The sequence below is a fragment of the Lactuca serriola genome, chromosome 4 (assembly GCF_051521515.1).
Source record: "Lactuca serriola cultivar US96UC23 chromosome 4, Lser_US96UC23_V15, whole genome shotgun sequence".
Lineage (NCBI taxonomy): Eukaryota > Viridiplantae > Streptophyta > Magnoliopsida > Asterales > Asteraceae > Lactuca > Lactuca serriola.
Genome location: NC_136411.1, coordinates 277,116,678 through 277,144,196, shown reverse-complemented (window position 1 = coordinate 277,144,196; position 27,519 = coordinate 277,116,678). Strand labels below are relative to the sequence as shown.

Genomic DNA, 27,519 nt, shown 5'->3' with positions numbered 1-27,519 from the left:
GATCTAATCAAGAATAAAAGCCTGTAGTTTGACACTAGCACTCGACGTGAGGTTTATAACCTATCATGTTGACATATTCCTACTTTTGTGCCCATTCCAATGAAAGTTGGCTTTGCATATGAGTTCTGAGAGTTCTCAATTGGTTGCACAACAACTTGGAAGCAATGACAGACCCTTGTGCTGCCAAGTGGCATGAAGTTAAGACTGCGCAAGTTCCATCCATATGAGTTTGGATTTGTCATTAACTATGTCTTGTGATTATGGTTTTGAAAAATTCACATGGATAGGAACACATACACCATAAAATCTAAGTGTCATAAGATTTCACTCTGATTCATGAAAATGATGGTTAGGAAACGCTTTCACTAAGTAGCTTTTAGGTAGATGGCAAGTGTGATATTTGCATTCTCAAAGCCGTTAGTGGAGCGTGTGGGGTTAACCGGCACACTAACATGGACTTGTGAGGAATGGCAAAAGGTCTAAGCAATTGAGACTATGATTACGACATCCCTTTTAATAGTTCTAAAATTGTTTAGACACACATGTGAGCTATCTAAGGAAAGGTGTATGATATTGATATAGTTTTATCAAAGCATGTCGTATCAGAAGTCTGAACTTTGGTAAGAAAGTCAATAAAGTATTGATTTCTAGAAGTCCAGCTGATTTCTGACTACATGTCAAAGCTAGTGGGAGCATGAGTGTATTGCTAATAATCATCATGTTAGTGGGAGAACGATAATTATGATAAAGGTTGCAAGATAGAAATATTAATTATAGAAAACAAAAGTTTCAATTCGTGGAGTTGCAGGGGTTGAAAAGTTGTTTTGCTATAAATAAGGGAGAGGAAATTATACTTCACTTCAATTCTAAAAGCATATATTGAGGTTTTAATCATATTTAGTCAAGGATGTATATAAGAATTTCATGTTGGAGTGGCTCAACATAAGGAAATTCTATATATGGGTCCATTATTTGCGTTCTAAAATTCGATTATGATTATGTCATCCCTTTTCATAATCTGAATTATGAGAACTTGGAAAATAGAAATATTTTAGCAAAAGGACTGGTCTAGTATCATGTCTTTATGTGAGACATCATGAATCGTGTCCCATATGCTTTGGATATAGGATCGAGTGCATGTGCTACAATATTCATCCTTTCTAATATTTTCCAAATCCATGGGGCATTGAGGGGAAAAGTCTAGAATTTCATATATGACTAAAATGATTACGAAATTGTTGAGGACAATCTAAGGTTTACCAAAGATTGGTTTCTTAAGGATAATTGGAAGTATGGTGTTAATTTTGGAAGGACCATATTGACAAATTCTGAAAAGAGGCAACTCTTGTTCAAAAGTGATAGTCAAATTGGGAATATGGAGTTGTTCCCAAAGGTGGAAGTTATTCATCAAATCTGTGTGAGATTAAAAAACTTAATGCATGAAGGATGTTCAAAGCAATGAACTTTGAATATTAGACTTCAGTTCCATGGAGTTGGTCTCCATTGGAATACTCTGTAATGTATGTTGGCAAGTCTTTGTGACTTTGTGCATAATCATTACAAGAGGACCAATGCATATAAGTTTAGAATCTAATAGATTTAGGTAAGTGACAGGAATTTGGAATTCTTGCATTTGCAGTAAGGAATTGGGAGTGTGAAATAAGAATCATTGGAACTATGTTCAATCGATCTATTTCACAAAGTAAAGATCATAGACAAACTTAGTATGCATACTTGGTGTATGGAATTACGAGTGTATAGAAAAACATAGTGTACATGCTTGGAGCATGGGACAACTATTGTTTTTAATTCAAGTATAAAGTTGATAGTTTGAAACAGTATGCAACGAATGATGGGTAATCAATATGGTGATAAAAAAAAAGATGTGTTATTTATATTCATAAGTTCTGAGACCATATTGGATATGATTATTCATGAGTTTCACTTTGCACGTTTTGACTTCCAGAATAAGTAGGTCATTTTTCACGAATGACTAAGTTATTCAAACCATCCACAGTCGGTCATATGTTGGAAGTAGATATGAATCAAGACTGTCATGGGTTGGCTTGTAGAGGTCTAAGATGTTGGACAAAGTGGTACTACAACACTCATGAGTGCTCATAAGTTCTGAGTATTGGATTCAACCCACGCTCATTGGAATCACTTCATGGATTTTATCACGAGTGATAATGAGACAATAATATCTTATATTCTTCAAACCTAGGGATATGAGTTGTTATTATGAGTTGGTTATACATTGATTGCACGAAACCGCATTGGTGGGCCCCTCGATGATTTAATGATGATACATGTGAGTGCTTGGCCAAGCCAGGACTGATTTGATCTGCTCAATCAGTCACTCATCATGAATCGGCAATATGGAAACAACAAATGGACAAAGAGAATGATTTATAATCCATGTCTCAGTCCATATGATATCGATAATGGAGGAATATATGATCCCTTATCTAATGGACAAGACATCGACAAAGGACAGAGTTCATCGACAATGTCAAAGTTCGACAGCGGCTTTTGAGAGCTACGATTGCCAGTTAGGTTTGAAGTCATACTCAATAATAGTTTTAGACTTATCCAAGTGAGAGACTGTTGGATTAGTGTTTATGTCCATAACTATAATTGGTATGTACTTGACCCGACTCGACATCGTCCATTTGGGTTGCATGGCATTGGAACATTTGGATAGACTGTTTGTGAGAAGAGGACATTTGTGACATATTAATATATTATAAGTTCTAATATATTAATATGAAATCATGTTATTTAATTAGTATTGATCAAGAATAATTTTGGACTTAATTTAGTGATCAAAAGAGACTAGTTAAATATATAGGGATTGATTGTGTAAATCATTCATTCTTATATATGTGGGTTTATGATCAAGGATTCCTTATGTTGGGTTTAACCCATGTGGTGACCCATGGATACTCCATGGAGGTTAAAACCCATGGAGCATAAGGAATGGATAAAGTCATGAGTTACATGGTGTAACCCTAATAGCCACACTATATAAAGACCCCTTTAGCTTAAGAAATTGGCACTAGTGACACATATATGAGGCTAGCCAATTTGAGCATGAAGTGTCTTCTTCTCATGGTTATTAGATGTGTTGGTGATGTTGTGTGAAACATTTGAGGTATCACACTTGGGGCACTAGGCTCTCAAGCTTCATAAAGTCAAGCTACATCAACAAGGTATGTATCATATCTATTTTTATTACCCAAGTATCAAAGATTGTATGCTACTTAGGGTAATACCTTGGAATATTCATATTTGCATGTATAATAGAGAAAACATAGATCCAAGGTATTTAGGGTTGCATGTACACCATAGGAGTGTTAGAATGCTCAAAACCCAACAATAACATCATGTCGGGTCCAATCAACCATCGGGTTGTAATACCCCAAGCTCCTTAAACGTCGGGTTAGAATGCCAATACACCACGAGTGCAGTCAACCATCAAGTTGGAATATCCCTGGCCCATCAACTATCAGGTTGGAATTTCAATACACAACGGGTCCTCTCATCCTTAGAATAGAATACCCTCGGGCCCATTCAACCATCGGGTTGGAATGCCCCCGGTGTGTTGGCTCATGCACAAAACAGTAAAGCCTCAACCACCAATCAAACATGTGCACATATAACAGATAATCATATAACAATCTACAGATAGTTAGGAAAATCTACAAACTAAGCATATCGTCATCCTATATACCAGGATACTGATCTAACAGATCACTATAGTATAATACTATGCATAACAGGATATCGAATCCAAAGGGTCGGCCTTGGTGCCTTCGACCTGCAAGTATAGTGAGGAAAACGGACCTCACAAGCTGAACAAAAGTTGATGAGGTCTCGACTCTGAACCTCAGCTCTCTAACGAACACCTATTCCCACCAATGACTAATTTTCGTCAAAACCCCAAAATACCCTCAAGGTCAAAGTTGTTCGAACTTGGTACATGAAGCCTTGCAGGTTGACTACCATCGGGGTGGTTGACCTCGTACGCGTGGTGTACTTTGAGTACGTGTGGCGTACCCTTGCAAAACCAAAAGAATCCATTAAGAGCTTAATGGTTTAAACTCTTACATCCATAATTCAGATCCATGGCTATAATCTTCCTAGGATTCATGAAGTCTCCAACTTTATGACCTAACATGTCCATTAAGACATTCTAAATGATACATGAAGCAAAACTAACCATTTAGTACCCATTTTTATTACTTCAGACCCCTCTTAGGGTCTGAAAGGACAACTTAAAGGTCAAGAACATGCCATATTCAAGATCTAACATTTGGGGACCAAAAAGCTCCATAAATACATCAGAAACTAGATCTATATATTAGAGGAATAAAGTTGCAAGATTTTTATCTTAGAATGGTTGCAAATGATGTAGAAATCTCAGATCCAAGTGTTCTACTCCTTCAAGATGTGCTTGGATTGCTTCTTTCTTCTTTTAAGGTACCAAAACCACATTTCTAAACTTGAAAAGGCTCCTCAAGGTGAAACTAGCGTTGCACAAATGGTTGAGAGGGATGGAGGCAATTGTGGTGAATGAAATGAGGCCATAAGAGTGCTTAAATACGAGATAAAGCCTAAAAATTAGGGTTTCCCTAAGTAGCAAGTATGCCTAGCGTATACTGATGTACGCCAAGCATAATAGGGAGAGCCCTAGTACACTCAGTGTACACCACATACACATGGCATACTCCCAAGGACAAATTACGAAAATGCCACTATGGCTCCTTTTGCATATTTTCTTGGACTTAGGGACCAAAATGCGACATACTAAAATTATAGGGTTGTAATTTGAAGTACCTTATCATCAGGATGTTACAAGTATAGGGAACAGTTTTGATATGCCTAGGATATGGATAAGGTATGTTTTGAATAAGGTAAGGATAATCCTTAATAGTTTCAATCCCTTAAGGATTTATCAACTACTTATAAACAGACTACTAGGGATCAAAGCCTACCCATCGATTACTTCTCTTAAACCATTCACCCTCTCTCTCTCCTTTTTCCAAAATTATAACCCCTTTCTTAGGGTTACTAAATTTTCAAAAAACCATACACCAGGTTTAATCCTTATTAGCTTTTTGGAGTTTTAGGACTGACTACATTATAAAGATTCTACTTTAGGTCCTTCATCATTTGCAAGAGCTGATAATTCCGAGATCACAATCGAAAGATCAAGATGTTAGTATTTTATCCCTAATAGTTTGATTTTTAAAGTATGTTTCTATAACTAATAAAACATAGATCTTAGGGTGATGTTAATGCGAATGTGAATCGCAACCTTTTGCTATCTAGGTCAGTTGTTGGATGTGAATGGATGCAAATGATCGCTACTCATTACAAGTGTTGAGTAGTGGATGTGAAACATGAAGGATTCGATGTGAATGCGGACCTTGGGAAGGTGGATGCAAACAACAATTCATGGCTTTCAGATGCAAAAGTTCAGAATGCAAAGAGTCACTTGTGATTGGAATTTGCATGGTTTGATATGTCGGTTTAAATGGAAGGTTCTAGAGGCGTGTTTGGTTTATTTTTAGCGTGAATAATCCTTTACAAGGCAGTTTCTTTTTATTTTGAAATTTCCTTTAATTTTAAAGTTGCCTTATTTTTGTGATAGCTTGTAAGGCTATAAATAGCCCTTAGTAGAACCTTTTGATGATATGATGTTTTTTATTTCGAAATAAAGAACTTTATTTATTTTGAGTTGCTTACTCGTCTTTCGTCAATTCTAGAACATCTATTCTAGCTTGATACAAACTCAAATCAATAAGTCTTGATTTATTTTCATCAATACTCAATCTATAGGTCAAGATTGTTTATCACTTCTATCTTTTCTTGATTTCTTGTTGCGCAAGTTAGTTAATATAATCATGTTATTGGTTTTAATCTTGAATATTCTGTTGCATTCTAAATTATTGAAATCAATCCCTCCATACACGCATCATAAGTGGTATCAGAGCGTCAGATATCGATTTTCCTGACATGTGTGTTCGATTTTGTTTGATTGCTAGATCTTGCTGTTGGTGTTTGGAATTTGCATGAAGAATCCATGAATGTTGATGATTTAAATTTCATTAGTGCCTTGTGCGGTTTGGAATATGGTGGAGAAAGGCGACAGCCTAGGCCTGGACCGTTTAGGGTGGCTGAAGATTGCAAGGTGAATGAGTTTCCTGAGTTCGTTGGTGGTGTTGATCCCGAACTTTACTTAGATTGGGAAAGAAAGATGACCAGTTCTTTGAGTTTAAGTTGTTAAATGATGATAAGTGTTGTAAGTATGTAGTTCTTAAGTTGAGTTGAGGAGCATCGCTTTGGTATGAAGGTTTGAAAAGTAGAAGGGATCGTGAAAGAAAAGAAAAGATTACTTATTGAGCGACTTTGAAGCAAAAACTTCGAAATATATATGTTCCTGCTCATCATAGATCAACAACCTATAAGAAGATGGCGTATTTGAAGCAAGGAAAGCTAAGCGTGGAAAAATACATCAATGAGTTCGAGAATTTAACATTTCTAGGGGATGTTGAGGAGTATAAAGAACAAAACATGGCACATTTTACTAGTGGGGTTTGAATTACAACATAGCAGATATTGTAAAAATTTATCCGTGTTTTGATTTTGACGCGCTTTGTAGTCTCAATTTGAAGGAAGAATCGAAATGGAAGGCAAATTATGTAGGAATTTCTAGGGGCAACGGATAAACCCAAGCCTTAGGTGAAGTCAAAAGTGGATGTGAAAGCGACAACTACTCCTACTGTTGTGAACAGTCCCATTTGACTCCTAAGGCAGGCACTACGAACAATGAAACGAACCTATAAAAGCTTTGTTGGTTTAAGTGTCAAGGTGTGGACACTATCAGAACGCATGTCCAAACGGAAGGATAGTGACGCTTAGAGAAGTTGTTGCAATCCGGGATGAGTTATTTGAAGAAGAATCGGTTTTGGATAATACTTTTGGTTTTGAGGAAGTTTGTGAAGGAGGAGAGGAGGTAGAAAAGTATAAAGCTCCAAAGTGCAAGACGATGCAGGTCTTTAGGGATTTACAAACTCAAGTGGTTCATGTTGATAGCGATCAGAGGGATCAACTTTTTCATACTAAATGTCGTGTGAATGACCGATTGTGTAACTTGATCATCAATGGTGGTGCTTGTACGAATGTGGATTTAAGTGAGATGGTTACTAATTTGGGTTTAGTCAAGACAACCCGTACCATACATACTTCATTGGTTAGACGATGGAAATAAAGTGAAGGTGACAAAGCAAGTTCGAGTTGGTTTAACAATGGGGTCATACAAGGATGAGATTTTATGTGATGTGATTCCAATGGATGCTTTCCATATTCTATTAGGACGTCCTTGGCAGTTCGATAAGGATGTGTTGCATAAGTGGAGGAGTAATGAGTATAAGTTGAAACATAATGGGAATAAAATCGTGTTGTCACCCATGTCCTCAACAGAAGTGTGATCGATGAACAACAAAAAACCAAGCTTGACTATGTTGGCTAGCAAAAATGAGGTGGAACAGGTTCTCAACAAAGGAGAGGAAATTTTCATCCTTGTTGTCAAAGAAGGACCAAAGTTGGAGACTGGGAAAGAAGCACATGAGGAGATGAATTCAAAAGTAGAGGGTCTGATTGCAGAATTTCTTGTGGAGTTTCATGATGTGTTTCCAGCAAACTTACCACCGGGTTTACCACCAATCCGTGATATTGAACATCAAATCAACCTCATTCGAGAGGCTTCCTTGCCAAACAAGGCGGCCTATCGTTGCAATCTGTAGGAAACGAAGGAGATGCAAAAGCAAATTAACGAATTAATGAAAAAGGGCTATGTTCGTGAGAGCCTTAGTCCATGTGTTGTTCCAGTTTTACTTGTACCTAAGAAGGATGGAACTTAGCATATGTGTGTGGATAACCGAGTGGTGAATAATATAATGATCAAGCATAGGTTTCCCATTCCTAGACTTGACAACATGTTGGACGAATTGCATGGGTGAGATGTGTTTTCAAAGATTGACTTGCGATGTGGGTATCACCAAATTTGCATGAGAGAAGGTGATGATTGGAAGACCGCCTTGAAGACTAAGCATGGGTTGTACGAATGGAATATGATGCCATTTGGTCTTACTAATACGCCTAGTACTTTCATGAGGCTGATGAACGAATTATTGAAGTCTTTTCTTAGGAGATTCGTAGTTATATACCTTAATGATATCTTGGTATATAGCAAAAGCATTGAAGATCATATGGTGCATTTATGAAAGGTGTTCGAGACTCTTAGAACACAAAAGCTTTATGGGAAGAAGGAATCTTGGTAGAAAAGGTGATTTTCATGGGTTATGTTTTTCCCAAAGATTGTGTTTCGGTGGATCAATCCAAGATTGAAGCAATTTAGTCATGGCCTACTCCATGTACTATTTCAGAAGTCCAATCGTTTCATGGTCTTGCTTCATTTTATAGAAGGTTCATTCGTGACTTTAGCACCATTATGATCTGGTCACAGGTTGTTTGAAGAACGGAGCTTTCGCATGAGGGGAGGATGCTTAGAAAGCCTTTGCAAAAGTAGGAGTTATTATGTGTTGCTCTTGTCTTAGCACTTCCTGACTTTTCGCAACCATTCGAGGTAGAGTACGATGTGAGTGGAATTAGAATAGGAGTTCATCTCATTCAAGGTAAGTGGCGTATCGCTTATTTTTCAAAAAAAGCTTGGAGGTGCTCAGTTAAATTATTGTATGTATGATAAGGAGTTTGACATCACTGTTCGAGCGTTGGATCATTGGAGTCATTACTTACGTGCAAATCATTTTATTTTACACTTGGATCATGAGTCGTTGAAGTATATTAATGGTCAGCAAAGTTGAGTACACGACATCCCAAGTGGGTAGAGTTTTTGTAATCTTTTCACTTTTCGTCCAAGTATAAAGATGGCAAAGCAACATGGTGGCTGATGCACTGTCAAGGCGATATTCTTTGCTAGTGACTTTGGATGCTCAATTGTTGGGGTTTGAGGCAATGAAAAGTTATTATGCGACTAACATAGATTTTGGATACTTGTTTTTTTAAAATGTGCAGGTGGACCTGAAGGTAAATTCATATTGCTAGAAGGTTATCTCTTCAAAGGTAACAGACTTTGCGTTCCGAAGCTTGCGATTCATGAGTTGTTTGTCCGAGAAGCTCATGCTGGAGGGATGGTTGGACACTTTGGAATGACTAAAAATTTGGAGATCTTGAAGGAGCTTTGTTATTGGTCGAAGATGTTAGGGGATGTGACCAACATCGTGAACAAGTGTGTGATGTTTTGAATGTCTAAAAGTTCCCTCAACCTAGGGTTGTACTCTCCTTTTTCAGTTCCTAATAATCCTTGGTAAGATGTATTTATGGATTTTGTGATTGCTTTTCCTCGTACTCAAGAGGTAAGGATGCAGTTATGGTAGTGGTGGATCGTTTTTCCAAGATGGCTCATTTTGTTGCTTGCAACAAAACTGATGTTGCTAGCAACATGGCTGACTTATACTTTAAGGAGATTGTTCATCTGCATGGAATTCCAAAAACTATTGTTTTAGATCAAGATTCGATGTTTTTGAGTTATTTTTTGGAATACGTTATGGAGGAAGGTGGGTATGAAACTACTGTTCAGTACTTCATATCACCTATAAATGGAAGTTACGAATAGAACTTTAGGAACGTTGTTGCAAGGGTTGGTAACTAAGACTCAGAAAGATTGGGACGTTAAGATTGCACATCCTGAGTTAGCTTATAATCGATCTCCTACGTTCACAATTGGAAATTCGACTTTTGAGGTTGTCTATGGTGTTAATGCATATCTTCCCTTAGATCTAATTCCGTTGCCAAAAAAGAATTAGTTCATTAGAATGTTGAAGCAAAGTTGAAGTCGATGATGAAGTTGCATGAGAAAATTCGTAATGACATTGAAGCTGTGAATGCGAACTATAAGAAGAAGTTGAATAAGAATAAGAAGACTCAAATATTTACTAATGGAGACTTAGTGTGGCTGCACTTGAGGAAGGAAATTTTGCTATGTAAAAGAAAGAACTAGTTGATGCCAAGAGTTGAAGGTCCTTGCAAAGTGGTGGGACGAGTTAATGATAATGCCTACAAGGTTGAACTTCCATGTGACTATGGAACTCATGCCACATTGAACGTTGGAGACCTTTCACCTTATCTTGATGATGATAGACTAGCTGAATTGAGGACAATTTCTTTGAAAGGGGGATGGGATGATGCGAATGCGAATCGCAACATTTCGTTGTCTAAGTCACTTGTTGGATGTGATCGGATACGAATGGATGCTAATGATCGCAACTATCGCAAGTGTTGAGTAGTGGATGCAAAAACCGAAAGACTCATTGCGAATGCGAACCTTGGGAAGGTGACTACGAACGACTCTTGGTTTTCAGATGCGAAAGTTCAAAATACGAAGAGTCACGTGTGCATGGAGTTTGCATGGTTTCATATATCGGTTTAGCTGGAAGGTTCTAGAGGCGTGTTTGGTTTATTTTTAGCGTGAATAAGCTTTTGTAAGACATTTTCTTTTTATTTCGAAGTTTTCTTTTATTTTAGAGTTGCCTTATTTTTTAGATAGCTTCTAAGGCTATAAATAGCCCTTAGAAGAACCTTTTGATGATACGATGTTTTTGTTGGTTTCGAAAGAAAAAAACTTTTAATCTCGCTTATCGATCCTAGAATTTAAACGCTACCTCACATTTATTGTTTTCATTTATAACCAAACGCACCACCGTTATCTCCACCTTCAACCATGGAACTATATGTGACCTCTCTCTCTCTCTCTCTCTCTCTCAAATTTGTCTCAAATTAAGATTTGTTGCGATTTGATCATAAATTCATAAAGAGCTCAAAAATGTGTTTGCTCATCATATCATATCATACTATATTAAAGGAAGCATTTTTCCTTTCATCACATTCATTTGAAACTCTCATGTATTTTTCCTTTCACACATTCATTTGAAACTCCCGTGACTTTTCAATTTCTTTCTAATAATAATGATAAGTTGGTTAATAAGGTTAAATAAATATCAAACCTAGTGTGTAATGACATATAAACAAAATTTCAATATTAAAATAATATATTTACTTCTACTTATTAAGTGGTTTTTTTAACTTTTAACATATTATACTTCATTTAGTAGTTTTAATATATTTTTGGATGTAAATCACTATCATTTTAAAGATACAATTTTGGAAGAATTTGTATAAAATACTTCAATTATTAATTTAAATATAACATTACATGGTCAACTTAAATATAAATTTGAGTTTAACATAAACAACTCAAAAAATATTTTGTAAATAGTTAAGAGTAGTAAATTATAGTGTCTTTCTAATAATGATTATAAGTTGGTTAATAAGGTTAAATAAATATCAAACCTAAAGTGTAATCATAAATAAAATAAATTTTAATTTTAAAATAATATTTTTACCTCTACTTATAAAGTTATATCTTTAACTTTTAATATATTATACTTAATTTATTATATTTAAAATGCTGTTATATGTAAACCATTATCAGTTTAAAGCAACAACTTTTGAACAATTTAGAAAAAAAATACTTAAATTGTTAATTTAAATATAACATTACATTGTCAATTTAAATAAAATTTCAGTTTCATTTAAAAACCCAAATAATATTTTATAACTAGTTAAAAGTGATAAATTGTAGTGATAAATGTAAAATTAAATTGTAATCTCAATTTAACTAAAATATTTCCTCAAGATATTTTTATAATCGTTAAAAGTTTTCAAATAAGTACCTTAAAATAACTTACAATAACAATAATTAAAAATAACTCTCTCTCTCTCTCTCTCTCTCTCTATATATATATATATATATATATATATATATATATATATATATATATATATATATATATATATATATATATATATATATATATATATATATGATTATATTGTTACCTTTAAAATCAAAAAACAATGTTTGATGTTTTAAATAATTATAATGATAGAAATTAAAACATTAAGCAGATAAATTTTAAAAAATTAATGAACAATAACAACAACTATAAATAACGTTAAATCATATTATTTAATTTTATTCATATGTAACTTACGGGTAGAAGTCATTCAAACGATTGATATTATGCAGTTATAATAGATATATATTATCATATAATTCAAAATAATCAATATATTATATCAATTTAGTATACGAATTATTATATTAAATTTAGCAACAATGTTATTCTTATATTTAAAGGGAACATATATTTGTAAAGACTTAAAATATAGGTGTTTCTGTGCAACGCACGGGCATTCGCCTATTTTAAAGATAATTGGAGCACTCTACTTCATGTATCATCTTAGTGTTGCCAAATTTCTAATAAAATGGATTACATGAAGGTACAAAAGTTTGTTCCCTCCCCTATAACATAGCACTTGAATATATAAATCTTGAAGACAAAAAAATAAAAAAAGAGAGATCTCATTTTGACGAATACCCCCATTTTGTTTCTCTAACACATTCCAGTTCGTAAGTTTCTTCAGAAGAGACCATTTCAAGACTCTTTTCATGTTCAAAAGGCGATACAAATGAATGGAAGATAACTACCATTAAACTAAATTTAGCTTGGCACCTGAAGTACCCTATATTTGTATTCTCCCAAGGCCCAAATTGGGAAGATGTTTCTAAATGCAGCATATGTAAGCATGCAGTTCCTGTTAAAAACCCCGATAATCTCCTGCACAATTTACAACATTTTTTCAGCCACGGATTGCTTTACTTTTTTCTTATCATAAATTTGAAAATATAACAATCCAATGCATTTTGTTCAAAGAATGCTTTGCTGGGAATTTGAACATGTAAAACGAATTAGGAATTTCAAGGAATAATTTTTTTTCATACGTTTTCTTGGAAGAAAAAGAATGAAATTTAGTTTCAGTTACTTTTTATATTTACGTTCAAGTTTTGTAAATATGCCAAAATGATTCATAAGGTAAATAACAAGTAATATAAATCTATTTTATTGAATTTGCATGAAGAATTTATTTATTTATTTATTTTGAACGTCAAATATAATATAATTCTAAACTACTCCTAAATTTACTTTAGGTGTCCGAGACTTTAACCTTCAACATCAAGAAAAGAAGACAACATCTGATACTGTTGGACTAGAAACCCTTTGATAAAAAAAAAAATTAATATTGAAAAACGTTATAAACTAAGGTTTATTAATTTTTTATTCACGAAAAACAGATCAACTATATTTAGCTAAAAATAAGTGATACATATTAGAATGGAAATGCTACTTTTTGAAAGAAAAAAATTATAAAGCAATTTTTATGTAGAAAGGAATTAAGATTTAAATTACCTTTTTAGAAAATAAAAAGATTAAAGTATTTTAACAGTGATGGAATTTTTAGACTCATAATCAACTCATCATTTTTCAACACCAAAAACACAAATCTTGTCCAAATGATACGTCTAAGTCATATCTAGGATAAAAAAAGATTTGACAATGGATTTATTTATTTTCGAAATTTGCATGTATGCACAATCAATAATTGTACGGACTAATGATGAGCACAATCAACAGTCATATTGATTGTGGATGTGCACAATCAGCAGTCATATTGATTGGTGATGAGCACAATCAGCAGCCATATGGACTGCTGATTATGCTCATCATCAATCCATATGACTGTTGATTGTGCTCATCAGCAATCCTTACAACTGATGATTGTGCTCATCAGCGGTCATACAAAAAACTAAAAAAAAAACATCAAATCTTTTTTTAAGCCTAGATATGGCTTAGACGCACGATTTGGAGAACATTGGTATTTTTGGTGTTGAAAAATGTTGGGTTGATTATGAGTTCGCAAGTTCTCACAAATTTTTTGCTTCTGTAAAGAAGTTGCTCTCTCTCTCTCTTTGTGTGTGTGTGTGTGTGTCTGTGTATGTGTGTGTGTATATATATATGTGTGTATATATACATATATATATATATATACATATATATATATATATATATATCAAATGAGAACCACTAAAGGTTAAGAACCACTTAAAAACATTTTTTATTAAAGTATAACATAATAACCCACTTTCATCTTTTGTTATATTAGATCTATACAATACATACACTCTCACATGGTTATCTTCTCTCTCATACCAAAGTTGAAGAACACATAAACATTACCACCAGTTAGCCATCAGAGACCAACCTTGACCGCCGCCGCCTCCTACCGCCAGCAAACCACCAACGTCTCTTCCTACCGATGAACCACCACCATCAAATCCACAAGATTCGATTAGCTCTAGATCAATAATTTCAACTTCAGATCTACAACATCAACTTCAGATCTACGATTTTCCTCTTCAGATCTACAATTTTTGTCTTCAGATATACTATTTTTGAATTTAGATCTTTGAATTTCTCCTCCAAATTATGAGCTCCGGCGAGCGGTGATAACCACCATCTTCCTCCATCACTGTCACCGCGAATTCCTGTTCCTTGTCGTTACCTACCAATAACAGAAACACATATCTGACAAGATCTGATGAAAATATATCCATATCTACCGTCGATCGCCACTTGGTCTCAGATCTAGAGTCAAGAAGTTGTTTCAGCTTCACCTTCTCTCTCTAAAACGCAAAACATATCAGATTTTTGTGTGTGTGTGTGTGTCTATATATATCCACTAAAGGTTAAGAACCACTTAAAAACCATTTTTATTAAAGTATAACACAAGAGCCCACTTTCATCTTTTGTTATATCAGATTTGTACAGTTCATACCCTCTGACATGGTTATCTTTACTCTCATCTAAAACTTAATGACACCCATAAACATTACCACCAGCTAGCAACTAGAGACCAACCTTGACTGCCGCTGCCTCCTGTCGCCGCCACCTCTTACCACTGACGAACCACCGCCATCAGATCTACAAGCTTTGGTTGGCTCCATATCTGCAATTTCAGCTTCAGATCTACAACTTCAACTTCAGATCTACGGTTTTCCTCTTCAGATCTACAATTTTTTCTTTTAGATCTACTATTTTTGACTTTAGATCTTTGAATTTCTCCTCCAAATTATGAGCTCTGGCGAGCGTTGATAACCACCACCTTCCTCTATCATTGTCACCACAAATTCCTCTTCCTTGCCATTACCCTACCACCAACAGAAACATAGATCTGACAACATCTAATGCAAATACCTCCATATATACTGTCAATCGCCACCTACTCTCAAATCTGGAGTAAAAATTTGTTTCAACTTCACTTTCTCTCTCTAAATTGCAAAACATATCAAATCTAGTGCGATTTGATCAAATCTGATAGTCGACCTTATAACCACCAACCACCGCCTAACATTAGCTAATGTGCTTCATCGGAACACCAAAAAATGTCGCACTCTACTCCGAAGTCTAGATCTTGGATATCCAGATACGATAGAATACTATAAAACTTCTCCGATTTGCCTTGCTGGAAAAATAGATTTGAAAAAATCACCGCAAACAGATATGACATTCAGATCTAATGCTACCACCGTCGATGTGGCCTCACCTCTACTACAATCGAAATCGCACCATGTTATTGCTGGTTATCATCGGTGCTCATGGATCTGAAGCAAGCAAACAATCTCAGATCTAGACATATGATGCAATGAAGGTGTTTGATGAAATGTCTCACTGAAAACAAAGTACGTTTTTAAACCTTAAATAACATGAATAAGTTTATGAACTAGTTTATTAAGTTGTGAATGAATGTCTAGACTAGTTTATTAAGCAGTGAATAAGTGTTTTTTCAATAATTATGAAGTTATTAATGCACAAATTTGATACATATCTGACTGATTCAATTAGAAAAAGTTATAACATGTGAATGCATGATTTTTTTATAAGTATTAAGTTGTGAAGGCACAAATTTTTTTGTAAATATTAAGTTGTGAATATATGATTTTTTTATAAGTTTTGGTTGTGATTAAATGAATTTTTATAAGTTTTAAGTTGTTAATGTATGGGTTTTTATTAGTTTTAAATGTGAATTTAAACGTGTTTTTATTACATATGTGTTTTTTCAAATAATATGAATTCAGGTTTTTTAAGTTGTAAATTGTGATGAGTGTGTGAGCTACTATCTAATACAACATCCATGGCTCCAAACATCATCAGATGTATGTTTTAACCTGTAAATATAATTATTAAATTGTGAATTAAATATATTAATCTATGAATTGAGTATATTAAGTCGTTATTTTTTTTTTATGAATTTTATGTTTGCTTCGAAAATATGAGATGAAAGAAGCATTATACAAAGATTTTATTTTCTCTAATTTTGAATAAATATGTAAAATTTAAATTGTGAATCTTATGTAAATTAAAGTTTGAAAGAAACAATATCCCACATATCTAAAGATATAAATGTAAGTTTTCAGTATATAATATGGATGTGAATGTATAGTTTTTACGTAACAAACTGTGAATTTAATATAGTAAGTTGTTAATTTTATGTATTATTTCTAAATTGAGTGTATTAAGCTGCAAATTGATTGTACTAAGTTGTGGTTTTTTTATAAATTTTATGTTAAAAAATGAATATTTATATTAATTTTCTGGTGAGTATTTTTTTGTGGAGTAAATATGTAAGAATGTATTAGTTTTTATAAATATTGCCATAAACTCTAAATTAGTGAATTAATATGTTTATTAAACTGTGAATATAATATTTAAGATGACAATGTGTAATTCTATATACAAATTTGGTTTGAAAGGAATGATGATTGCAACGTCAACATACATGGTTGGTCCAGTCGTGTAGTAATTGGATGTGGTGGAAGAGTTTGAGTTTGACTCCCCAAAATTTGTGAATAACTAATGTTATGATTGCATTAATTTGTGATTTTGTTGTACTAAACTATGAATGGAATGTATTAAATTTTGTATTTTATACAATTTTTGTGTTATAATAGGAATCAGTGTATAAATGAAAATATTAGACTGTAAAAATTACAATTTTGCCCTTTACGAACCAAAAACACAAAAAAATTAGAATATTAACATGTTTAATAAGTATTGTGTACATATTTACTTATAAAATGAGATTCTTACGGTTCTTAATTTTTTGTGGTTCTCATTTGAACATTTCCTTATATATATATATATATATATATATATATATATATATATATATATATATATATATATATATATTCAAATGTTTCTCACATCTATTGTGTGCTAGAATGCACCAATAAGAAATTCATAAAATCCAAATTATTATTTAATCAAATAAAGATAGATATTAAATGATTTCCATAATTATATGTATATTAAATGATATCCATAATTATAGTTCTTTTTTATGGAAACTAATTAAATTCGTTATTAATGCCAGCAATAATATTCTTTCAGAATGAATTCGTATCAAGAAGAATGACATTGTATTCTACCAGAATGAAAGTGTATTATATAGTAGATTAACAACAAATTTAATTAGTTTCCATAAAAAGAGAATTATACTTATGAATATTTTTTAGTATACATACAATTACGGAAATCATTTAATATCCATCTTTATTTAATTAAGTAATTATTTAATTTTATAAATTTTAATTGGTGCCTTCTAACACACAATAATTGTAAGAAACATATTAACCTAGCCTTATATATATATATATATATATATATATATATATATATATATATATATATATATACATATATATATATATATATGTATGTATATACATATATATATATATATATATACACATATATGTATGTATATACATATATATATGTATATACATATATGTATGTATATACATATATATATATATATATATATATATATATATATATATATATATATATATATAAATATATACATATATATATATATATACATATATATATATATATATATATAAATATATACATATATATATATATACATATATATATATATATATATATATATATATATGTATATACATACATATATGTATATACATACATATATGTATATACATACATATATGTATATACATACATATATGTGTATATATATATATATATATGTATATATATATATATATATATATATATATATATATATATATATGTATATATATATATATATATATATATAGGGAAGGGTTATATAAAAAATCCTAGAAACCTTAAAAATACATTAAAAAAAATACTTCTAGATTCAACGTTATAATTTAATTATGTAACATTTTGGTCCCTAAGTTCAAGAAAAAGTGTGCAAGAAGACCTCTTCTAGTATTTTTCTAATTTTGGCCTTAGGGTACGTAGTGCGTATGTGGTGTATGATGAGTGTACTTGGGCACGCCCTATTACGCTCAGCGTACTTACCATATAAGAAAACCCTAATTTTTTCGGTGTGACTCATATTTAAGCACATTTATGGCCTCATTTCATCTGCCTTATCTGTATCCATCCCTCTCACACATCTTTGCAACCCTAGTTTCGCCATGTGGAGCATTTTCAAGCTAAATGTGTGTATTTTGGTGCCTTAGAAGAAGAAGGAAGCCAAGCTCATCCTGAATGAGTGGAACACTTAGATCTGGGATTTCTACATCATTTGCAGCCTTCCTAAGGTATAAAGCCTGTAACTTTATCCCTCTAGCATATACATATAGTTTTGGATGTCATATGGAGCTTTTTGGTCTGAAAAGGTTAGATCTTGAACATGGCATGTTCTTGACCTTTGAGTTCTCATTTCAGACCCTAAGAGAGGTCTTAAGTCATAAAAATGGGTTCCAAATGGCTAGTCTTGATTCATGCATCAATTTGAAGGACTTAATGGAATAAGACCTTGAGTTAAGCACTTATTGATCATGCTAAGTAATAAAGTTAGAGACTTTATGACTCCTAAGAGTATTTTAGCCATGGATCTAAAGTATAGACGTAAGAGCTTAATCCATTAAGCTCTTAATGGATTTTGGACTTCCAAGGGGTACGCCCCGTGCGCTTAGAGTACGCCCTGCATATGAGGTCAACCACCCCAATGGTGGTCAAAATGCAAGGCTGCATGTATGCCCAACGTACCTTTGGAGTACGCCCAGAGTACGTACCCTGAGTTGAATCGGTCGAGTTTACTTAGTTGGATTGACTCGGTTGACCTAGTTGGTTTGACCAATTTAACTTTAACCAAGTTTGACCTTAATGGTATTTTGGGTATTGTGGGATTTTGATGGAAATTCGTCATTTGATGGGTATAGGTGTTAGTTAGAGAGTCGAGATTAGGAGTCGAGACCTCATTAGCATATGTTCAGTTTGTGAGGTGAGTTTTCCTCACTGTACTTTCGGTCGAAGGCACCAAGGTCGACCCTTGGATTGTTATCCTGGTTTATCGTATGTTGGTATGCTGTAGTGATCTGTTAGATATGTATCCGGGTATATAGGAAGATGCTATGCTTAGTAATCCGTAGGATTTGTCTGATTGTCTATTGACTGGTCATATGTATGCTTATCTATTATGTATATGTCGACATATGTCGACATGGTTTATGTGTGGTTGGGTTGAGGCGGACAAATGTAGACTGAAGGCCAAGAGACCCAAGGCGTCTCGGATAGACTACAAGCCCGAGAGGCATACCAGTCAGGCTGAAGTCCCGGGGAACGTTCCAGATAGGCTGAGGCATACCAGTCTTGCTGAAGGTTATGTGAGCGTACCATATAGTCTGTAGTCCGGTAGGGGCATACTAGTCATCCTGAAGGCTCTATGAGCATGTTGTTTGTTATTATGATTATATATTGTGTTGGTACTTTGGGGGATCTTGCTAAGTGTTAGGTTACAGTTTTGGGTTATGTTTCATGTACTTTAGATGAATGAGGGATGGCGAAGGCATGACCATACACATCCTTCTATTTTGTCTTATGATTTTTTGAGACCCTAATGTTGAAAATGTTTTGAAAACAATGTTTGTAACAATTTGTGAATTTGGGTTGGTTTTAAAAGGTTTAAATTTATCATGATTTTTATGGATGTTACAAGTTGGTATAAGAGCCTTGGTTTGAGTGAATTGGAGGAACACTCATGCGAATCTAGTCTCAAACTAAGGAACAATATTTTTAAAAATGATTTTCAAATTGTATTCAAAATAATAAAAGAGCATACGATATGTACGATCAGCCGGAGCTAGTAAGTAGACCCTAAATTACCACACTATTATTTGATCTTGTGACATGTTAGAACAGCATGGTAGTGATATGTTATGGATCTTCAGGAATTGCATGATATAATTGCCTAATTATATGATGCTTGATAGCCTAGGGTTCTTCGTTATATGAAACTAACATCATTATTGTAGTTTCTTAGTGTATGCATCATAGTTATACATTACTAAGATTCTATAGCCTGAGAATGTTTGGTTTGACCTTATTTCTTGTTCTTGGTTGATGAAGGGTTTAGGGTAGGATCATATATTCAACTATCTATAGGGTCTAATGTTATGTAGAATTAGCATACATGAGTGTTGCAGGGTTGGTGGAACTTTCATGGATGAGTTGTCTGGGGTCAATCGACCAGTTTCGTGATGTTTAGCCTTCCTCTCGGGAGTGACGATTGAGTGTATGCATTTTCTAGTGTGTATTTTTAGGGTTTATGAGATGATCCTTGAGACAAATACAGGTAGGTATAGAAGGTAGTATGGGCCCGTTCTACTGGAAGCATAGGACCCGTACGTGTAACAGGGAAGTCACAACCATAGGGCTTTGTTAGGAGTTGGTTCCCCAGATATGATATGTGCGTTATCTGATATCTCCCTGGTTTATTTTCAGTATGGTGATGATGCGACACTTTCGAAGCAGGATCCAGATCAGGATCAGGGACATGTGGCCAGAGTGGGTAAGCTGTGTCCGAGGACAGGATTAGGGAGATCCTTCAGGAAGAGTTTGTTGCTCACTTTCGAGAACAGTTGCCAAAGATGGTTGGGTCTATTAAGAGCGCCATGGTGGAGTATTTTGATGAGCGTTATGTTGCATTGTCTGAGACTGCTGCTGTTATAGCCACCGCAATCGTTACAGTGCATGGATTGGTGCTAGGAAAACCTTTCAATATCAGGAATTTGACAATACGAAGCCCCCAACATTTGACGGAGCTCAAGAGCTGATCATAGCCATCAGGTGATTTTCTGACATCGAGGGATGTTTCTTCACTTGCTCTTGCCTAGCTGACCAGAGGGCCAAGTGCGCTCTGAACCTTTTGTGGTCTGGAACGAAGGATTGGTGGAGGATTGTTACTAGCTCGTATTCTTTTGAGTAGAGAGCTGATGTGACTTGGGAGCAGTTCTCATATATGTTCCGTTCTAGATATGTTCCAATGGTGGAGCATGAGAGTTGGCCCAGGAGTAATTGGGTTTGAGACAGGGGACTGAGTCGGTAACGGAGATCACCTTGATGTTCATAGAGACGGCCATGTTTTGTCCTAATTTTGCTACTTCTGAGCAAGCTCAGATGACCCATTACTTGAGCATGCTTAAGATGGATATCAGGCAGTTTGTATCCACTCAACGTTATGGTTCGTCATTGGAGTTGTAGGAGGCCGCCAAGCGGCGTGAGATTGAGATGGAGCTCCAAACAAGAAAGCGATTCAAGGTCGCTGATACTAGATTTAGAGGTCAGAGGGGCCGCAGTTGTAGGAAGTGTGGCACAGCTCATGAGGGGGCCTCTCGATCAGGCTATGTATGCCACAAATGTGGCAAGGAAGGGCACTATGCGAGGGATTGTTTCCAGCTAGCCCTAGTTCCAAGTTCTAGAATTTGCTGCCACTATGATCAGGTTGACCATGTGAAGGTCAATGGTTTATTGTTTTCCGCCAAGCCGGTGAAGGCCCCCGTTCCCACTACTTTGAGGATCACCGATGGGCGCCAGGGAAAGGCAGAGCCCACGAGGGCTCGGGGTCGTGCTTTCCAGGTCATTGTCGAGGAGGCCAGAGCAGCTCCAAATGTCGTCACCGGTATGTTTCTATTTACTTTTCTATTGATTATGTTTTATGTTTGCTTATTTTATATATATATATATATATATATATATATATATATATATATATATATATATATATATATATATATATATGCTCCTGAAAGGTACATTGTTAATGAACTCTTTGCTTTCTCTTGTGCTATTTGACTCAGGCACAAGTCAGTCCTTTGTATCTCGATCAATCAGTAGGGAGTTTCATATGCCTATTAGGGTGTTAGAGTGTCCGTTGCGGGTTTCTATCGTCAACAAACACGGGGTTTCTGCATATGCATTATCAAGGTTGTGTATTGGAGATCTTCAGAGTGCCTTATCTGATTGATTTGATCCCCATCTCCATGGGGGATGTATGCATGATAGTGGGTATGGACAGGCTAAGTAAGTTTGGTGCCATGATTGATTGTGAGGGCCAACTAGTGGTAGTTCGAACCCCAAGTGGGGGAGAACTAGTTATCTATGGGGAGGGCACTAGGATTGGTTCAAGGTTTTGTTCGGCAGCCAGGGCTCGACAGTATATTTAGCACGGGTGTGCCGATTATCTGGCTTATGTGGTTGATACCTTGAGTTGGGGGCAATGGTTTTTCCCCTCAAGATTTGGAGACCTAATCTTTATGGGGTCCTTTGTACGATTTACACGGATCACAATAGTTTGTAGCGTGTTATGCATTAGCCGAACCTGAACATTAGGCAACGCAGGTGGCTGGACGTGGTCAAGGATTATGACTATGAGATCCTTTACCATCCGGGTAAAGCGAATGTGGTAGCAGATGCTTTGAGCCGCAAGTTGCCTGGATCTTCGATCGGGGAGATGTGTATGAGGATATCTGTTTGACTAGAGAGGCTTGGGTTGAAGGAGTTCGTAAGGAGAACTGGAAACATGAAAGGATCAAGGGTGAGATCGACTGGTTTCTCATGGATTGTCGAGGGTTGTTGACCCGGTGTGGTCAGGTTTGGGTTCCAGTTTCGAGTGGGATCGGGCATATTTTGTTAGAGGAGGCTCATAAGTCTCACTTTTCTATTCACCCATGGGCATCAAGATGTACCGAGATTTGAGATTGAGCTATTGGTGTCTGTTTATGAAGAGAGAGAGATAGCCTGGTATGTCGAGAGGTGCTTAACCTACAGATTGGTTAAGCCCGAGCATTAGAGGCAGCATGGCAAGCTACAACATCTAGAGGTTCCCATGTGGAAATGGGAGCAAATCACTATAGATTTTATCACCAAGTTGCCGAAGACGGTGAAGGGTCTGATGCTATTGTTGGATTAGTGTCTATGTCCATAACTATTTTGGTATGTACTTGACCCGATTATGAGCATGGTCCTTTTGAGGTTGCCTTCACCATAGCAATATGTAGAATGAATTAAGGAGACAAATTGGACTAGGTCAAAATTAGTTATTTGAATTATTTGGTGAATTATCTTGCAAGAAATTAAATAAAAGAGAACTTCATATTAATTAAAGAATTATTTCCTTATATGATAAAATTTAATTATTTGAATTATTTGGTGAATTATCTTGCAAGAAATTGGACTAGGTCAAAATTAGATAATTGCCTTATTTGAATTTTGTGATCTAGACTGTTCTTGATCAAGTTTGGAAAAGTTTCAAATTAACCCTTTAGGTTTCATAGTTTAAATTTGAGCTTAATAGTTTTAGTTTTGAAATTTTAATAGTTGAACCACAATGTTTTGAAAAGTTTCAAAACTTGCCCTCAAGTTTTGGATTTTAAAATTAGTTAAAAGTCTTAATTTGAAATTTTAAATTCTAAAAGCCTAGTAATTTGAAAAGGTTCAAATCACACCCTTATGGTTTTATTAATTAATTAAAATGTATATTTAAAAGAGATTTAATAAACCCATAAAGTTTTGGATTACATTTAATTAAATTAAAAGTATAATTTACTAAATTAAACCACCTAGTATTTTAAAAATGTAAAATACACCCTATACTATATATAACATTAAAAGTCTAATATTATATATAGGTATGAGTAAAGAGTCAGTCTTACCGTTAGTAGGCCTCATTCACGAAACTGGTCTATAAGGGGTGTTTAAGGAAATTGCCTACAAAATGGCTATTGAATAGGTATCCACTCTTACCCACCGCACTCTTGACTAGTGGAGGGTCGTTAGCCGAACGGGTAGGATAGGACGAAACCTTCCATTATAAGTATAATGAAGTATACAAAGTAACTAAATACTTTCATAAATTCCCAAATCATAGTTACTTTAGGAAAAATGTGAAATTGTATGCTAATCCATGGAATGACACTTTGTACCCTTGCCGAGACGTTAGTGGAGCGTGTGTGGTTAACCGGCACACTAATTTGGGGTTGGCATTGGTGGCGAAGGATGGCTCGATGTTTGTCATAGGTCAATGGAGCATGTGTGGCTAACCGGCACATTGATTAGGTGATAGTAGCATTGAGTGCACCACGTGATTCGTATGGTTATTTACACCTTATTTGTGAACCTCGGCATCCCAGTCACAAATAATAGGGCATAATTGAGATTTAAACATGCCGTTAAAAAGTTCAATGAATCTCAAAAGATCTACGAGTTTCAATTCATTTAAAACTTAAACTTCCTTTTCATTTTTCATGGTGGAAATTGGTAAATCGTCATTTACCTACCTTCAAATATTTTGCGACTAGATTACGTCATCCCTCTTCTAGGTTGTAGAATATTTTGTTGGATCCTAGCCTTAATAACTCATTCGGGTGTTTTATTAAGGAATCAATCAAATTAACTTGAATTTTCTCCCGTTTTGTAGCTGTCTAAATCTTACAATGGTCTTCCCAAATCCTTTGGAACAAGCTTTCCAAATGAATATGACGTTCCGAGATACGATCACGGAAATGAAAGTCATGCTTCACTTCCTCCACCTCCTCCAATTGTTCTCTCTAACCCACAAGTTCGAAGGCTTGAAAAGTTCAAGCTCACTCAAGCCCTTTTGGCAAGTAAACACGAAGATGGGAAACCTGTGTGTGCACACGTCTTAGAGATGAAGTCATACATTGATAGGTTAAGCATGTTGGGTGTCGAGATTTCAAGTGAGTTGGCTGTTGACTGGGTTCTTCAATCACTTCCTAAATCATATAGTGAGTTCGTTAGAGAGTACTATATGATGGATCACGACGTGACCCTCATTAATCTCACCTATTTGCTTATAGTTGTTGAATCAGCAATGATTTGGCGTGCTAATCAAGCAAATTTGTCTGGTGAGTCAAACTCCCAAACTTTAATGGACACTGCAACATTGGAAGTCCAGAAAGAACTAAGTCTGTGATTGTCCAATGTGTTGTGCCAAAGGAGTCCATTTGCTTTTATTGCCAAGAGAATGGGCATTGGACACGAAGCTTCCCAAACTACCTGAGAGATCTAAGAGATGGGAGAGTCAAGACGTATGGCTCTTCTTCAGGGAAAATCCATTATCTAACTCTTTTAAGTTCCTATTCTAGATTCTTAATACATGATGTGATAAGATTACATTTTGATGTTTTGTAGGATCGAAGAAAAGAGAGGAAGCTTAAGGGAAGAAGTGAGCTGAATCTAATCGTGAAGAAATGGATTTCGGTCGCATTGCTTGAAGATTGGATTCTTGAGCTACTACTTGGAGTTAGAATAGGTTGCTAAGAAATATGTAAAAACATAATTTTTCAGTTGAATTGCATTGTAAGGACAAATTTTTCCGCAATAAAACGAATTTTGATTTTATCTTGTCCTTCTAATGGCATGTATGAAAAAAAAAATGTTCGAAGGTTTCTATAATTAGCAATAATGGATTTGATTTTTAATTATGTTATTTGTGGAAATGTCGAGAATTTACCAAATATAGAGAGTTTCTCATCGCCCAAGTTTCAATTGGACAGAAACTTGGAATCATACAATTTGGTTGTGTGATGAATAAGAAACTTCATATTTGGAAATTAGACTGATTCTTTGACAAAGTGTCAAGTGAAGGACTAGGAGATCGAGTACACTAGCTTGTGCGTTGATCAAGTCCACCACAAAGAGAGATAAAGATCTTCGTCATGATTTACTAAAGTTTAGTAAATATGGTTATATTTATAAAATTAAGTGTAATTCTGAGTGGATTGGAAAGGTTTCAATAAATAGCAGAAGGAATAAGAAGAATCTAGTAGGCAGAAAGATAAAAGTTTCTCTATTCTAAGAAGAAAGGAGAGTAACTTTTAATGTGTTTATGATAGGTCTTAATGATTAAGAACCATGTCTCAATTGATCCTATAAGTGAGTCTTAGTGCAATTGCATGTCTAAGAAGAGAAATCAAGAATTGTATAAATGGTTAAATCAAGAAGTCAATCATACTTCATTCCAATATCAAGTCTTAGAGTCAAGATTGCGACTTGAGTGAAAAAGTCTTTAGTAGGTTTATAACACTCAACAAATGTGGAATTTGGAAAAGTTTTCTTATTCTTGCACATTTGAAATTGGTAAGTTGTGATGTCTTGGATAAGACAAAGACCAACTAGGACCAATTATGTGAAGTGTTTTGTCTTGATAAGAACTACACTAACTCTTGAATATTTGTTTTGTCTAGGAAAGTATCCTGACAAGAGAATCATATATGTCAAGAGGTCAAAAGGAGTTTTAATGATATTGAAAAAGGTTTCAAGAACAAATCAAGAATAAACCTTATCAATCATCACTAGCACACGACTTGAGGTTTACAACCTATCGTGTTGACATTATTTTGTTTTTGTGCCATTCAAATTGAGTTAATTATGCATGTGAGTACTATGAGTTCTCTTTTAAATGTATAAAGACAAATCGCCTTGATCGATGGAAAGTACATTGATATGTAAGGATAAGTTACTAAACTACTTGGAAGACATGGTGGGCACTCGTGTTACCATAAGGCTAGAAATCAAGAAAGTTCAATCCATATGAGTTTGGATTTGTCGCAAACTTGGTTTTGGCAAATTCACATGGATAGGAACTCATACCATAAAAATCTAAGTGTCATAAGATTCCCTCCTTCATGAAAATGACTGTGAGGAAATGCTTTCACTAAGAGAGATTTTAAGAAGATAGCAATTGTGAGAATTGTATTCTCAAATTCGATTATGGTTACGACATCCCTTTCCATAGTTCGAATTGTGAGATTTGGCAATTAGTCTAACATTTGGGACTTATTGATATAAGTTCTGAATTGTTTAGACACGCATATGAGATATCTAAGTCAAGGGTGTATAAGTTTAAGAAGCATAGATAAAGGCTTATCGAAGCATCTGGTATTAGAAATATGAACTTCAGAAATTCAATAGGCATTGTTTTCTGGAAGTTCAGCTATTTTCTGAATACATGTCAAAGCTAGTGGGAGCATAAGTGTTATGCTTATATGATAATAATCATCATGATAGTGGGAGCATAAGTGTTATGCTTGTATGATTATTATGGCAAGTATTGCAAGTTAGCAATATTAATTATAGAAAAACAAAGATTAAATTTGCAAAGTTG

General features: G+C 34.6%; 2 protein-coding genes across 2 annotated transcripts in view; one reads left to right on the top strand and one right to left on the bottom strand.

The window, feature by feature from the left end:
- Positions 1–8,967: 8,967 nt before the first annotated feature.
- LOC145099368 (uncharacterized) lies at positions 8,968–9,703 on the top strand. Its single transcript, XM_079036957.1, has 3 exons — positions 8,968–9,049; positions 9,103–9,316; positions 9,442–9,703. Exons 1-3 carry the CDS (start codon positions 8,968–8,970, stop codon positions 9,701–9,703), a joined length of 558 nt encoding a protein of 185 aa, XP_078893083.1.
- Positions 9,704–12,299: 2,596 nt separating this feature from the next.
- LOC145097049 (cycloartenol Synthase-like) overlaps positions 12,300–27,519 on the bottom strand; it is a 66,050-nt gene continuing 50,830 nt past the window's right edge. The window contains exon 19 of the mRNA XM_079034535.1: positions 12,300–12,767. Coding sequence (XP_078890661.1) covers positions 12,651–12,767 — 117 coding nt within the window. The 3' untranslated portion in view covers positions 12,300–12,650. The remainder of the gene's footprint in view (positions 12,768–27,519) is intronic.